The 16,227-nt window shown below is 40.1% G+C and overlaps 1 protein-coding gene across 2 annotated transcripts in view; it reads right to left on the bottom strand.

The window, feature by feature from the left end:
• Positions 1 to 812: 812 nt before the first annotated feature.
• The window catches only part of LOC149228483 (uncharacterized), an 85,262-nt gene continuing 69,847 nt past the window's right edge, over positions 813 to 16,227 (bottom strand). For both annotated transcript variants that reach the window (XM_089378227.1, XM_089378226.1), the window contains exons 2-5: positions 2,257 to 2,415; positions 1,997 to 2,118; positions 1,312 to 1,501; positions 813 to 1,134 (exon numbers count right to left, since the gene is read on the bottom strand). In XM_089378227.1, the coding sequence (XP_089234353.1) occupies positions 988 to 1,134; positions 1,312 to 1,501; positions 1,997 to 2,118; positions 2,257 to 2,391 (594 nt within the window). In that variant the 5' untranslated portion in view covers positions 2,392 to 2,415 and the 3' untranslated portion in view covers positions 813 to 987. The remainder of the gene's footprint in view (positions 1,135 to 1,311; positions 1,502 to 1,996; positions 2,119 to 2,256; positions 2,416 to 16,227) is intronic.

Raw genomic sequence — 16,227 nt, 5'->3', positions numbered from 1 at the left:
ATGTTTTTAGATTTGCTCAATTTTATTCCATTTTAAAATTAGAGGTAATAAATGTTTTTAGATTTGCTCAATTTTATTCCTAGTGTCACCAGAGATGTTGCAAGTCCAAAGTACACAACCATATATAATAACTGATATAACTAAAGTATTGAAAAATGATCTTTTTCATATCTCAGTCTCAGTCTCAAGCTCAACGGTTCTTACATCTGTTTTCAAAATCATGATAAATTTTTCAACCATCAGTTATTCTCATCATAACACTATGGTTCCAATTTCACTGAAATCAATGCCCAAATATTTATAAGATTGCACCTTTCCAACAATATCATCAAGAGGGATATCTAATATGTTAAATATCTCACCTTCGATGTTTTTTTGTAATCAGCTTTAGCCACTTGTGGGTGAAAGTACAATATGATGCATATAATGATCAGACCGTTTTCCAGAAGCATGATCAAAACCAACTTTGTTACATGCAACTCCTCAGTGTTGTCGTTGGCTATCAAACTTTACTGTAGTAAGGAAAGTGCAACTCGTGCAATGACCAAATATATACCAAAAGCGAACTTGAAGTTAGAACCACTAATTTTGTTTAAATGCAACGAACCAATTCACCATTCAATCACTAACCTTCATCATAAATTTCAACTAGCTCTCGTTCCAATTAACAAGGAATGCCATCAAAATATGGACAATGGATGGCAAGTAATAGGGAAAACAACTCTCAATTAGCAAAGCATCTAGAAATAGCAATGCCTTAACCTTAACATTAACCTTGGCAAGGTTCTATCTTCATATAAGCACAACGCTAATTAAGATCAAAGATCAAATGTGATCAACTTTGATTAAATTAGAACAAAAAATCCTTGTTCTACACAACTGTACTCATTTCTACGGTAATAATTGAGTACTCGATTAACAATTAGAGAGGGTTTTCAAACTTTCACAAGTACTGTACATCTTGATACTGCCAACAAATTAGTAACTTCAACATGCAGCTTTCAAATAAGTATTTTCAAGCACAGAAACGAGTTGTCTGTGCAAATCTGCAAGTTCACCTGTACCACTCGTAGTTGATGAGGACCCAATATGTTCTTCAAGTTTTAATGTCTGAAGGTTTCCTTCCAAATCCACCTGTCAACAAGATACCAATGCTTTCCATCTTAGTTGTGATGACAAGACTTCGTTTTATTAGTGGAAAAAATAATATTATTCAAAATAATATCAGTAACATATGAATGCATTGAAATATCCAACTCCAATACCACCACCTAAACTTTGAAAATGGGAACACAAAGGACCAAGCCTCACTTGAGAATTGTCTTTTGATTTGCCCATTTTTGCTTCCACTTCGCCTTTCAAAACATCCTCATGAAATAACTTCAATGCGTCCTTTCCTGACATTGAACTCACTTTGCCATGAAGAGCTTCCAATTTGGTTCTACCTTCACTTGTTTCAACCAACTTTACTTTCACATGCTCCGGAAGGATAGCAAACAAACTTCAAAGAGGTTAGACTTTCCAGTGGAAAATTACCTAAAAAGAGAAAACTAATATATTTTAATGAAATCGTACCCAATCTCCACAAAGAAAATTGAGTTGAACTCAATTAATTGATATTCACATATCCAGAATTCTACTACAGTTGTAGACTACCTCTACTTATTTTTTACTGATAAATATATTTCTGAAAGAAACCGCTCATTACCCAAGTCCTTTCTTCCTCACTATTATCTTGGAATAAGGAAATAAATGAAAAAATTGTGAGTTAAATAAGAGTAGATTTTATGTCGTTCCTAGAGGACCACTGAAGTACTTTAGAGTAGCGTTTGAAAATGAATGTGATTTATTAGCTAGCAAATCACCAAGTATTTTGATTGCAAAAGATATATTGAATATAATGTTTAGTGCAATATATCCTCGCCCACTGAAAAACAGACATGATAGACGGAAAAGAATAAAGACAGTGAAGAAAAAGTAAATGAATTTAAGATACCTTGTAATCCCTCGAACTTTGCCAAAATTATATCCAAACAACACTGATTCTTTGAAGCCATTATTAAAACCTAGTTGAGCAGCTGTCTCTTTACCTGCAAGCAGACCTTCTCTATAGCCAACCTGATATCTTTTCAAAGCTCCACAAGCTATTATAGATGACTAACACTTAAAAACCTAAATATTAATCAAGACAAGTTAATTATTTATAACTATAGATGTAGGATTTTATAACGCAATGGAAAATGACAAAGAGGATACTGTGTGAAATTGCTTGTATCTAGCTTGCCATTCTCTATCCAAATCCAAGACTTCTCTATTCAGATTATCTTGGTGAGTTTCATCATCCCCAAAAAAGTCATCATCCTCAATGGAACCTTGACATGCGGAATCCATTTAAATTGGATGTTGGGAACAAGCCTGTCAAAGATTAATTTCGTGAAAAACTATTGTACATGGAGATAAAGGGTTTGGTAAGGACTTCGTATTTTAGAATAGTATACAACAAAACTCAGTTCTAGTTTCCTTTTTGATCCAGCTAAGTCCTCCCACTCATTCATTTCAATCTAGAAATAGAACCACATATTTCTCTTCTAGTTTACTCTGCATATGTAATCATTCCAAGCCAAAAATAGAATCAAATATTCCTTCTTTAATTGTTAACCCACGTAATTTTGCTTTGGAACCATTCCAAGCTAGAAATATCATCACAGATTTCTTCTCTAACTACAAGTATTAACAAATCGCATATTATAAAAACTACAAGTAAAAATGCAAAAAACATGTATGTTCAAATGCAATCTTTGAAAATTCACAAAAATAATGTAAATTGTATTAGAATGAGAATTTGCAGGGGCTAATGGGTCATTCCCTCACTTCAACAGGTCTCTCCTTCAGCTGTCAAGCCCAGGACTCCTCTGCCTTATCTAACCAATGTGAAGTCTTCACCTCCATTGGATATTTCTAATGAGCTTCCTCCTTTAAGGTTTTGGATCTCTCTAACAGAGCTTCGATCTGTAGATTTGAAGGACTTTGGCCGACTATAAATTTTAAAATAGAAATTAAAAACGAAAAAATAAAAGAACTGTGTATTGATTTTCCAAGTCCATTTCAATTAAAAATTCTCCAAGCTTCTACTTCTGTCCAAGAAGGTTCTTTGGGAGCCCACAGCTGTATGGTATAGCGGCAAGCAGAAAGGTGATAAGGCTTGTATTCCTGTGGAATCTCCATCCTTGGTTTAAATCCATGGCATACTAACTTTTAATTTTTAACCCAATCTCAACAGAGTTTGAGTCCATTTCTATTTGGTTAGAGCTTAAGACCCCCTAATTTCCCACTCTTTACTTTTGACAGGATGATATTTTTACATATATAAAAAATCATTTTAGGATATATTCGGGCAATAAAACCCCTTCTGAAGGAGCTTTCTTTTGAGCAAAAAAATTGTGGAAATGAACATCCACAAAGGACTCCTAGAAAATTTCGCTTTGAAAGTTGACGGAATTACTTAGACCCAGATATTTTATTCTGTCAATGTGTTCTCTTGTTGCAGAACATGTCATGTTTATTGGTACCTGGTTAACACTTTCCCTCTCCTGCTTCCTGCCACTTCTCAAGAAGAGAAAGAACCTCGTGAATTTACAAGAAAGAAAACGATGAAGAACAGATTAGACCTAGAAAAGAAAATCCAAAGATTCAATGGAAAGTAAATAAGAAAGGAAATTATTGATAGCCTAGATTCAGCCTTTAAAATTTTCCAAAATTACTTCAAAAGAAAATTGATCTTCCCTCGAAAGCAGGATTACCCACAAACCCACTTGGAAGAAAAGGAGAGCCATACAGAAAACAAAGGTTGTGCAAAAAACTATACAGACTCAGACTCTTCTGAAAAAAAGAAAGAATATTCTTCATCTGAAAAGTCAAAAGAAGACAGGCACACAGTTTCCAAACTTTTTTGAAAACTAGGAAGGGATTTTTTAAAAAGAAGGAACAAATCCAAGAAATGATATAAGAAAGATTGAAAATCTTGGCTTGGATCAATCAGTAATATCAAAATCTCTTGATTCAATGTAGCATCCCTGATGCATTTTTCTGGATCAATATAATTCTTCGTTTTGGAAAAAAACAGTATGAGATACTTTGTTACAAAAGATAAATAGGTTAACACAATTAAAATAAGGATAAAAGGGAATCATATTAACATTTAAGTTCACCACAAAAATCATCAGGAGACAGAAGATAATCAAAAGCTAAGACAAAAAAGGAGTCATAGCAAGCATGATACTGTGTCAAAACAAGGACAGAAACAGATAAAGCATGCATACGGATATTCGAATGGATATGGATATGATATCTAACATGAATATGAAAAAATTTAAGAAAATCAAGAAAAGATATGGCTAGGATATGTCAAATCCATACATACATATGTAATGGCATAGTGGGTTAGTTCAGTTGGTTCAAATGAACTTGTTCAAGGCAAAGTTTGTCGTGAAATCTCCAGTTCTAGTCCCACTAAGGTTCAAGTCTGGTTGAGTCTCATTGGATTACCAGCCACTCTTGCAGCTAGAAATTGAAACACTATTCATCCAGATATCCAGAAGAGGGGGGAATCCCATGAGGTTTAACTTGGAAAAATAATGTGTATATATTTTGGTGCACAGAAACATTCTTTTATTCATGAGGTGCTATGAATCTCATGTGCATTAACACAGAAGCCACATCAATGCAATGATCCTGTCAAACTCATGCACTGTCACGGGCCCTAATCCCATCGAGATTTTGACCTTGGGTCTTTTGCATGGTGATGCCCTGTCTCAAACACTCAACCACATCTTGGCAAACCAAAATTCATTAGCCTTAGAGAACATGGGGGTGGGATTTAATACACTCATGTATGAACAAGTTAGTTCTATGTAACCTCGCAAGTTAGACCACTACCTCTAAGTGCCTGCCTGGATAACTCAAGGAACTGGAAAAGCCCTCATGATAATTGACCCCAAGTCCTAGTGAAAAAATCCTTATTTCTCACCAATGGATCCAACCCCTTTGTTCTTAAATTGGTTAGCCTGAAGGGGCATCGGTTTGGACTTTGACCCACTTATGTGTGCAAAGGTAATGCTATGCAGCCTCACACATCCAACCACTACCTACAAGTGACCCCATGGTTATCTTAAGGAGCTTGAAAGGTTCTCACAAAAATTGAACCTGAGTCACTAGTGAAAAACTCCTCATCCCTGACCAATGGAATTAACCGCTTTGGTATATCAAATTAGCTGGTCTTAAGGGCCATGGATGGGCATTGATCAACTTATGTGTGCGCGGGTAATGCTATGGAGCCTCACATGTTTGACCACTAGCTCAAGATGCCCCCATGATTACCTTAAAGAGTCAGAAAAGCCCTGACAGGTGTTGACCTGGGTCATGGATGAAAGACCCATCACTCCTCACCAATTGATCCCACACCATTGGGCTATATATATATATATGAAAAAGCAACCAGGAGACATAAAATTCAAAATACCATTCACGAATTTCAAATTTGGAGAATAGCCAAAAAAAGAGTTATAATTAAGAGAGTCCCAAGCCCTCTCTTTATACTTGATTTGTAAGAAAAGACCAATTCGGTGACCAAAACGTCAAAACAGCCCCACTGAAACAGCAGATATAGTGCTTCAAAAATATAAAATGCCAATGAACACTTTCAGTGTGTTTTGGAGACATTTTGTACACAAAAACGTCTCTAAAACTTCATAACATGTTTCCAACACCTCAGTGTGGAGGTTTTCGTAACAGAGAACGAAACTCTGAAACTGAATTGTAACAGATAAAATTCCAGGATAGGAGGCATGCAGCCCTAGATATATACCGATAATATCTGAAATTGCATGTAAATGATGAAATAGGTTGGAGCATACATGAGAAACAATGAACACAGATCCCAAGACAAGCCATACAGAACAGTAAAGAACCACAATACAGTACATAGCAGTCCCGAAACAACACAAGATAGATGCAGGAGACATACATGCAACCCAAAGCTTGTGAAAAATACCTCAAAAAGCCAAAAAAATAGGATCTTGAGCACAAACATTAAGGACATTGTGCACAGAAATAGATGTATTTCTTGCACAGAAATCGAAGTAATGATATGCAACAGCGCACAAAATCAAGGCAGCCCTAAATAGTGCACAGAAATCAAGGTATGTACTCTGTAACAGTGCATAGAGACCAAGGTAACAACCAGTAACAGTGTGCAAAAAACAAGCCAACTTGTAACAGGGAAAGAATTTGAAGCAGATGACAGAATTTTGTAGTAGCACAGAAATGGAGGTAACAGATTTTCATTTTCTGATTATAAGATTTAAATTTGTGTAGCAGCATGACATAATTTGGGTGGGAGCTTTTGAAAATGTAACTAGTTTTGGTCTTCATAATTGTTGTATTCATTTCAATATGTATCCTATGTAACAAACAAGAAAAGAAAAGAAAAGTTATTATTATTAAAGCATGGTTTCATGCTCATTATTTATGGCCTTATAGGTAAAAGCATGTTCTTCATGCTTCTAGTGATTGTTAGCTCTTAGGATTTATTGTCGTGAGTCAAAAGAGTCAACATCATGTTTAGAAGACCCTTCCAGGCAAAAGTATATTTGTAAAAAGAATTATTTTCGAGTCTAGAAAGTCCTAGAAACTCCAAAAGTGCAAGTCGGCCTAAAGGAGGGAATTCAACCCCTTGAGAAGGCTATATAAAGAAGAAGTTTGACCTCATTTTAGACTCACTCACTCCACAAGTTCGATCTATCAAGAAAGAGTTTGATCTGTAGCTAGGAAGCTAGAAAAAAGAGAGTGAAGGTCTAAGTGAAGAAAGAAGGATGGAAATATATTGTTTTGGGGCTCTATCTCTCTCACACGTGCGAAATTCTAGGGTTTCTGGGCTGCAAGAAGAGGCTGAAGTTGCAGGTCTGAGTTGCAGGAAGACGAAGTACAATAACTTGTAGCTAGAAGAGAGAATACTCTATCTAGACCTCGTTGACCTTGGGAAGAGTTGTCTTGCTCTAGGAAGGTCTTAGGAGGCCAGATTAGGGTTTCTAAGGAAGCTGCAAGGCCAGAATTGTAGGGCCAAGTTGCAGGATGATTGCAGTATTGAAGCTGGCAGGTCAAAGTTGCAGTTTGAAGCTGGTTGGTGCAAAATCAGTGAAGGACTTGTTAGAGGTTCGACTTGGTACTTGGAGGAGGATTTGGTCTAGGGTTTGGGTCTTTGTGTCTCAATTGAAGCAAATTCTAAGAAGAGAAGAGTTTCTGGGTTTTCCCCTTGGAGGGGTTTTTCCCTAGCTTGGAGCCTAATTTTTGTGTCATCTGTTGTGTTTTGTTCTTGATATTTGTTTGATGAAAAGATCTAACTAAAGAACATAAGAAGAATTCTGAATAACTAAGTTCACAAGCAAGTATTAAGGATCAAGGAAAATAAGATTTAATACGTTGGCACTTTGCATTTTCCAACATCGTTTCAGAGCTAAGGTGAACAAGGAAGGCAGCCGAATGACACTAGTTACTTGTCAAGGGAAAGGAAGAAGGAAGCTCTTCAAGAAGAAGGAATTGATTGCCAAAAGGGATCATTTGAGAAAGGACTCAAGAAAGGAGGGTTTCTACATTAAAGAAGACCAAGTCTACATCGAGGTCAGATCAAAAGGAAGTTTTGAGAAAAAGACTTCAAGAAGATAGTGTTGATCTCATTCTGAAAGAAGAACTATTTGGAAGGAATCGTTGAAGGAAGCATCAAGGGACTCTAGAAGCTATTATCAATGACTCTTCAAGAATCTTGAAGGCATCAAGAAGGTTGAAGACATCATCAAGAAGAATCTTGATCTCAAGTAAGTATCATATTATTACATCATGTCTGAATCTTCAAGTCATATGGGTTCTTTCTGCAAGGAGAGAAATAAGCTCGTTGGGGCATCAAACTATCTAGCATGGAAGAAAATAATTGACTTGATACTCATAGAACAAGAAGTAATGGAATATGTCACTGGGAAAATTATTGTACCTGAGAAAGATAAGACACAAGAACTAGCAAAATACAAGAAAGGGGAAGTAAGGGCACAGAGGATCATCGTGGAATCCATTAAAGATTCTCTTGTTCCAGTTGTTGCAAATTTGAAGATTTCCAAGGCTATGTATGACAAGCTAGTGAATTTGCACTCAGTAAGTAAAACGGGACAAAGGATGTCATTGAGGAACAAGTTGTATAGAATGAAGAAATCAAAGGATGAGGATGTGACATCCTTTCTCATGAGAGTCTCTCAACTAAGAGACCATCTGCAAGGACTTGGGGAACCAATTACTAATTCTGAAGTAACCATTTGTGTACTAAATGAACTGCCACAGGAATGGAGTAGCTTTGTAACACGCATCTATTCCAAGAAAGATTCAACTCCTTTTGATGAGTTGTGGGCTCAATGCATATTGGAAGAATCAAGGATCAAAGTAAAAGATGATATTGGATCAGATGAGAAATCTCAAGCCTTTCTAGCCCGAGTCAAGAAGCTGAAGAAGGGAAAGTTTGGTAAGTCCAAGAAGAAAGACATGTCCAAGGTTCAATGCTTTAAGTGCAATGAGTTTGGACACTTTAAGAGGGATTGTCCAAGCCTACAGACCAATAAGAGAAAAGAAAGGATTGAAGCTCATGTAGCCAAGGTAGTGAGAGAACCTTAGAAGAAACTGAAGAAGGAAGAAGTGAAGAATCTTTACTACTGAAGAAGGTTCATTGACTGTCAAGTTCTTTATAAGGAGTAATCTTTCTTTTAGAACAGTATGTTTTGCATAGCATCATAGAGAGAAGCATGTGATAGTAGCATGTCTAGGATTTACATGATTAAGTTGCTTTGTAGAGATCATCTAGATAGATCAATAGATAGACCATTTTTGCATAATGTTCATCTAGGTATTATCTAACATCATGTTAGAAGTTGCCATCCTTCTTATCAACATGATTAAGGAAGGACCATCATTTGGAAGGTCTTTGGGAAAAGCATCATGACAAGGTTAGTAGACATTCCATGTAATGTGGAATCAATATTGGTAAAGGGATGAAAGAATGCAATGGGTCAGGATGCAGGCTCTTTGTGAGATATATGAATAGCTAGATGATCGGATGAAAGCATAGGAATGCATGTTGGATATAAAACTTTGGATAAGATTCATATGTGTAGAATCTTGTGGAAAGAAAGTTGGTCATAAAATATGCTTAGGTATATGGATATATGATGCTTGAAAGGAATAGGATTTGACTTACTTAAGGATATGTAAAGAATTTAAGACTTTCTCTAGAATATATGTAATAATAATTAACATCCAATATAATCTTCAGACGAAAAAGTTGTAACTTAGTAATCAAGTTCGATCCTTGGGCTCTCTGATGCATGAAAGAAGATTCATATGGAGATGGACCAAGAGGATGTTGATGTAACAAGGTGGTCACCATGGTGAGGTAAGTTTGATTTCCATCACTGATGGTTATCTGGTTAACATATTATTTTGCTACTTGGAAGAATGTTGCAAGAATATATGGTGGAAGTTGAAGCAAGTTCAACTATATGGATGAAGGAAGTTGAGGGAAGCTCGATATCTAGTACCTGGCAACTGTGAAGTCAAAATATGGACATCTTGAGATTAAAAGGTAGCAGTGAAAAAAGATAACCTTGAGGTCAAAAGGAAGATCACTTTCAAGAAGAAGCTATGATCAACTTGAAGTTTGGGAAGGCTCAATGTAATTCCTTCATATCAAAGAAGAAAGTGATGAGCAAGAAGATTGGCCTAGAACCTGTCACAAGATCAAAGAGAGAAGGTGGCTCCATGATACCTTGAAAGAAAGGAAAGCTCAATGATACAGAAAAAGGAGGGAGTCGGACAGCTATGAAGAACTAGTAGTTGATACTCTTATGAAGACAAGTTGTAAGGCTTGTGATGGTGACTTCCCAAATAGAAAGGAAGTCTAGATCTCCTCTGATTTTGAGAGGGAGTAAAGGAGTCTCCTTATATAGGAGCAAGGTTCTATTCTCAAGATTAAAGGAGAATAGGGATGTCCTCTCTGGTTGAGAGGGAGTGATGTTGGACATCACATGTGCATTCTCCTCTTTAGGTGATGAAGAGAGAATGACAAAGGATTGGATAAGCATCTGTGGTTTCCTTGAGGATAAAACATCCAAGAAAGGAAAGGTATCGACACTCTTTGAGGATGTGACAAGTATCCAAGAGAAGAGTGGTCGAAGAGGATCGATATTCTTTGAGGACTCAGGATTGGAGATCCAAGATAAGAATAGTCCTAAAAGGACATACCTTGTAGACATCTGGATGGGGTATGTACCTTGTAGAGGTAGTGCGGTATCACATGTAAAGCCTCCCAACATAATGCTCTTGATTAAAGAAGAGCTTGTCTAGTTAGGCCTCAAAGACAGTGTTGGTCATGATGATGATGCTTACAATATGGCTTATCAATCTAACTCTTCTTATGAGAACTCTTCAATTTGAGATATGATGTTGTACTAGTTGTACAATTATGAATACCTCCCTAGTTAAGAGGGAGTGTTGAAAATGTAACTAGTTTCGATCTTCATAATTGTTGTACTCATTTCAATATGTATCCTATGTAACAAACAAGAAAAGAAAAGGAAAGTTATTATTATTAAAGCATGGGTTTCATGCTCATTATTGATGGTCTTCTAGGTAAAAGCATGTTCTTCATGCTTCTAGGGTTTGTTAGGTCTTAGGATTTATTGTCATGAGTCAAAGGAGTCAACATCATGTTTATAAGACCCTTCTAGGCAAAAATATATTTGTAAAAAGAATTATTTTTTAGTCTAGAAAGTCCTAGAAACTCCAAAAGTACAAGTTGGCCCTGGGAACATCAAGTCGACCTAAAGGAGGGAATTCAACCCCTTGAGAAGGCTATATAAAGAAGTAGTTCGACCTCATTTGAGACTCACTCACTCCACAAGTTCGATCTATCAAGAAAGAGTTCGATCTGTAGTTGGGAAGTTGGAAGAAGGAGAGCGAAGGTCTAAGTGAAGAAAGAAGGACGAAAATATCTTGTTTTTGGGCTCTATCTCTCTCACATGTGTGAAATTCTAGGGTTTTTGGGCTGCAATAAGAGGTCGGAGTTGCAGGAAGACGAAGTACTGTAACTTGTAGTTGGAAGAGAGAATACTCTGTCTAAACCTCGTTGACCTTTGGAAGAGTTGTCTTGCTCTAGAAAGATCTTAGGAGTAGGCTAGATTAGGGTTTTTAAGGAAGCTACAAGGCCGGAATTGTAGGGTCGAAGTTGCAGGACAATTGCAGTATTGAAGCTAGCAGGTCAAAGTTGTAGTTTGAAGTTGGTTGGTGCAGAATCAGGGAAGGACTTGTTAGAGGGTCGACTTGGTAATTGGAGGAGGACTTGGTCTAAGGTTTGGGTTTTTGTGTCTCAATTGAAGCAAATTCTAAGAAGAGAAGTGTTTATGGGTTGTCCCCTTGGAGGGGTTTTTCCCTAGCTTGGAGCCTAATTTTTGTGTCCTATGTTGTTGTTTCATTCTTGATATTTGTTTGATGAAAAGATCTAACTAAAGAACATAAGAAGAATAAATAAGTTCACAAGCAAGTATTAAGGATCAAGGAAAATAAGATTTAATAAGTTTCCACTTTGCATTTTCCAACAAGAGCACAATCCGGAGTCAAAAGTATTTATTCTTGAAATTGAAATTTTATTTTGGTTTTTGGTAATAATTTCATTAATGGCAAAGATGAACCCACTCTCGAATTTTAAGCCAGTGCCCAATCAGAAAATCAATGGGCATAATTTCAACAAATGGAAACAACAAACAATCATCATTTTCCAGTAGAGGGGCCTGTTGGGAGTGGTGATGTCATGTCCCTTCTCAAATGTATTAGTCACGGGGTGTAGCTACACAATTTTGGCATCATTTTTTGCTTAGGAGGAGGACCCCACACAAAGAACTTAGGAACTATAGGCAATTCGACTTTATTTCTGGCAGCTAGTGGAATGTGGGGGCCACCCACATGAATAATTCGAACCTCGCCATTGCATGAGTTAGAGGGAATCGAATTAGTGGAAGGAGGGGCCCACATGAGGCTAAGAGGGCCCAAGGTGATAAAAGAGGAAGGAGCTCTCATTTTGCAGCATATTGAACATTTGCAAACAAACACTCTTTTGTACGCTCTACTGCGTAGCGAGTCTACCGGTTGTTTAGCCACGAATCTCTCACACAGGAGATTCAACCTCTTCTTCGGGGGACCATTCGTGCCCGCCCTAGGGAGGTCGTTCCACAGGAGTTTCAGGGAGTCCAGTACAGTCACACACTTCAGCCATCAACGCAGAGAGGAAACTACATATTCCTGGGCAGCCACAAAACACACAGGAGGAGTTGGAAATCAGCAAAGGGGATTCACAGCTTGCTAGGAGAGTTGGGAGTTGAGGAGGCAGCATAAAAAAGGCATTTTCCCTAGAGTAGAAGCCAGCTATACCAACACAGCAGTCAGTAGAAGTTCTGGACAGAGGTACTGCGCAGAGGCCTCTGGCAGCAAACCCGTGGTGCTTGGGAGAGAAGTCATCCTAGCCAAGGGTCATCCGGGGAGCAAGGAGTTAGTCAATACAGGTGAACCCAGCGTTCTAGGGGTGTTTTCAGAGGGATTTGTAGGTTGTTTCCTGCAAGTTGAATTTGGCAGTAGCAGCTGGGGAGAGGCTCCAAGGAGGCCGAAAATCCAAAGTCAAAACTAGAGAAATTCCCTTCTGGGTTTTTCTAGGTTTTTTCCAAGGAGTCTAAGGCTAAAAGGATATAATTTTTTGGGTGGTTTTTGGGCACATTCCAATAGGTCGAAGTTCAGCAGGACAGCAGTTTTACTGGGACAGCGCAGTGCAGAGTGGTGCAACAACTGGGCAGCCTTCAGCTCAGCTATTCCATCACCTGGGTTTGGTCCAGCTTGTCCTTGAGACAAGCCCAGGTGCACCATCTCATTTATATTGTACCTATGCTCTCAAATTTTATAATATATGGCTCAACAATTCCAAATTTACAGTGTTTTATGGATGTATAATGCATGTTTTTAATTTTATGTTGTTGCATTGTTTATTTGTTTAAAATATCACTCATATTCCCACTTAGGAACATTACAGTGGTATCAGAGCCTAGTTTTTGGCTCAACTGTGCGGTTTGTTTCATATGAGAGGAGAAGACTGGGAGAACATCACTTACCGAAGGTAGAGGTACAGGAGCAGAGAAAGGGAGCTAGAAATTACGCCAAATACAGAGGAAAGAGGGAACGCAGTGGCTGGAGAGGAGGAAATGGCAGAGCCCAAGAGCAGGGAGGAGATGGCCTTCGATAGCCTCTTGAGGGCCTTGAGTGGCTTGGCAAAGGGGGAAAAGACATGCTAGAGGAGATCAAATCACAGAACAGAGACAGGGCCACACCTAGGGGGTTTTTGTGTGGAGAAACTTTCGGGGCTTCTCGGCCTTTCGATCACCCCTCACCAACAATGCAACGCCCTTCAATTAGTGTGCCAACTAGGGCTACACTACCCTCTTTCATGCCAATGGCACAAATCGAACCAGCAAGGGAGGAAGACACTCCCCAGATGGGGGATTACTTCAGAGAGTGGCAGGCGATGGACGAAGATTTCAAAGAAGCCCTCTCCTTCAGAGATTACTGCAAGCTCAAGCAGAGTGAGAGGAACAAGGGGTACGGAGGACAAGGGACCCAAAACTATGAGTTGTAGAGAACTATACGGAGGATGTATTTCCCTACATTTGATGACACTGCCAAGTGCACAGCCAGGGCTTGGGTTGAAAAGATGGACACATACTTTCAACTCAACCGGATGACGGAGCAGGAAGCCATTAAGATGGCAGCACTGCACTTGGAGGGGGAAGCCCATGACTGGTGGTTTCACGGCCTGACCACTTTGGGGCATGCCCAGATAGTTTCTTATGAGGACTTCACCCGGAGGGTGGTGGAGCGATTTGATCAGAGGGATCCAGAGGCATCTTTCAAGGAACTGACACAATTGCGCCAAACAGGCAACCCAGAGCAGTACTTCTCAGATTTTCTGCATGTGTCAGTGATGGTCCCGGATCTGTCCAAGGCAAGGAGGGTATACACCTTCATTGAGGGCTTGCTTGAGCCTCTGCGTGGATTGGTGAAGTCACGCAGACCCTCCACGCTGCAGGAAGTGGTGGTGTGTGCCAGAGATTTACAGGGGGCCATCCCCAAGACCAGAGCGCCATTTCCTGCACGGACCCCTTTTCCACAGAAGGGGCATGAGACTAGACCCCCACCACCGAGGACCACACAAGGGAGGGGGCAGCTAGATGAGGAGACACGGAAGGACCTCCAAAGGAGGAAGTTGTGCTTCACATGCAGAGAGCCCTAGGCACCTGGCCATAGGTGCACTGCCGGTAGAGCACATTGCATTGAGGTCTTTTTTGACAGTGACCAGGAGGACAAGGTGGAGCAGGATTATGGTGGGACAGATGAAGAGAGTCCGGCAGACAGAGGGCCACCACCACCACCTCCACAGGGAGGGGTATCTCTTGCCTCATCAAGAGGAGTCCTTGCTTCTTTATGTGAGATTCCTAAGTTTTTGACCCTCAGGATCAGAGTTACAATACACGAACAAAGGGTGTCAGTACTAGTGGACAATGGGGCTACCCACAACTTCATAGATGCACAGTTGGTCAAGAGGAGGGGCCTCACCAAAGCAGAGTTTGAGGGATTCTCAATCCTAGTACCAGGTGACCGTACCATCTAGTGTACCAGATACATGCCCTCCTTGACAGTATTTATGGGAAACTACTCGATGACAGACCACTTCTTTGTGGTCGATGTGCCAGACACCAAAGTGGTGATGGGTGTCCAGTCGTTGTATTCCCTTGGGCGAGTCACGACAGATTGGAGGAAACCTGAGATGGAGTTCATGGGGCCAAATGGAAAACTAGTGGTCTTGAGAGGCATACAGTCTTATCTACCTCAGAAAGTTTCGGCCCACGGGATGGAGGCAGATCTTCGGCATGGGGACATTGCATGGGCAGTCAAGTTGAGGATCTCAGAGGTTGGGGGTAGGCACAGCCACCACCACCAAACATACAGGCTTTACTGGACAGATATGCAGTAGTGTTCGAAGACATTCCACCAGGACAGCCACCAAATGGAGGGTTTCAGTACACCATTGAGCTGGAGTCGGGTATACAGGCAGTCATCACTACTCCTTACAGGCACCCCAAAGCCTATAAGGACGAGATAGAGAAGGCCAATCAGGAGCTACTTGTGTTGGGGCATATCAAGCCTAGTTCTAGTCCTTTCGCTTCTTCCGTAGTGCTAGTGAAGAAGAAGGATGGGACCCTCTGGATGTGTATCGACTACCGAGCTCTTAACCAAAAGATCCTTAAGAACTGGTACCCCATTCCCCGCATTGATGAGCTGATGGATGAGCTTAGAGGAGCCAAGTACTTCTCTAAGATTGATCTGCGTTCAGGGTACCACCAGATCAGAGTTCAGGATCAGACATCCCGAAGACAGCATTCCGATGCCACTATGGGCACTTTGAGTTTTTGGTCATGCCATTTGGACTGACCAATGCTCCCGCCACATTTCAGTCTTGCATGAACCATATCTTTCAGGGACAACTGAGGAGGTTCGTGCTAGTGTTCTTCGATGACATCCTGATCTATAGCCGGACGTGGGAGGAGCACCTCCAACACTTGGAGGAGGTACTGCACATTTTGGAGGAGCAGCAGTTTTATGCCAAGCTCTCCAAGTGCAAGTTTGGATTGACGGAGATGCTTTATCTCGGGCATATCATTGGAGCAAACGGGGTGAAGGTTCACGAGGAGAAGATTCGGGCCATCCAGGATTGGCCAGTACCCCGAGATGTGACTATGCTGAGAGGCTTCCTAGGTATTTGCACTTACTATAGGAAGTTTGTCAAAGGGTTCTCACAGCTAGCAGCACCCTTGACCGACTTGACCAAGAAAGGGGCCTTCACATGGACTGATGGAGCACATGCCACTTTTGATCGCCTCAAGGAGGTGATGAGCAGTTGCCCTGTTCTGGCACTCCCTAACTTTTCCCAACCATTCACGGTGGAGTGTGATGCATCAGAGGTAGGAGTTGGAGTTGTATTGTCACAGGAGGGGCATCCCATAACTTTCGAGAGTCAGAAGCTCCTACCGCATGAGCTGTCAT

This window comes from Pinus tabuliformis, chromosome J (genome assembly GCF_031772625.1).
Source record: "Pinus tabuliformis cultivar Carrire ecotype Pingquan chromosome J, CPIR1, whole genome shotgun sequence".
Classification (NCBI taxonomy): domain Eukaryota; kingdom Viridiplantae; phylum Streptophyta; class Pinopsida; order Pinales; family Pinaceae; genus Pinus; species Pinus tabuliformis.
This window is presented reverse-complemented; position numbering and strand designations above follow the sequence as displayed.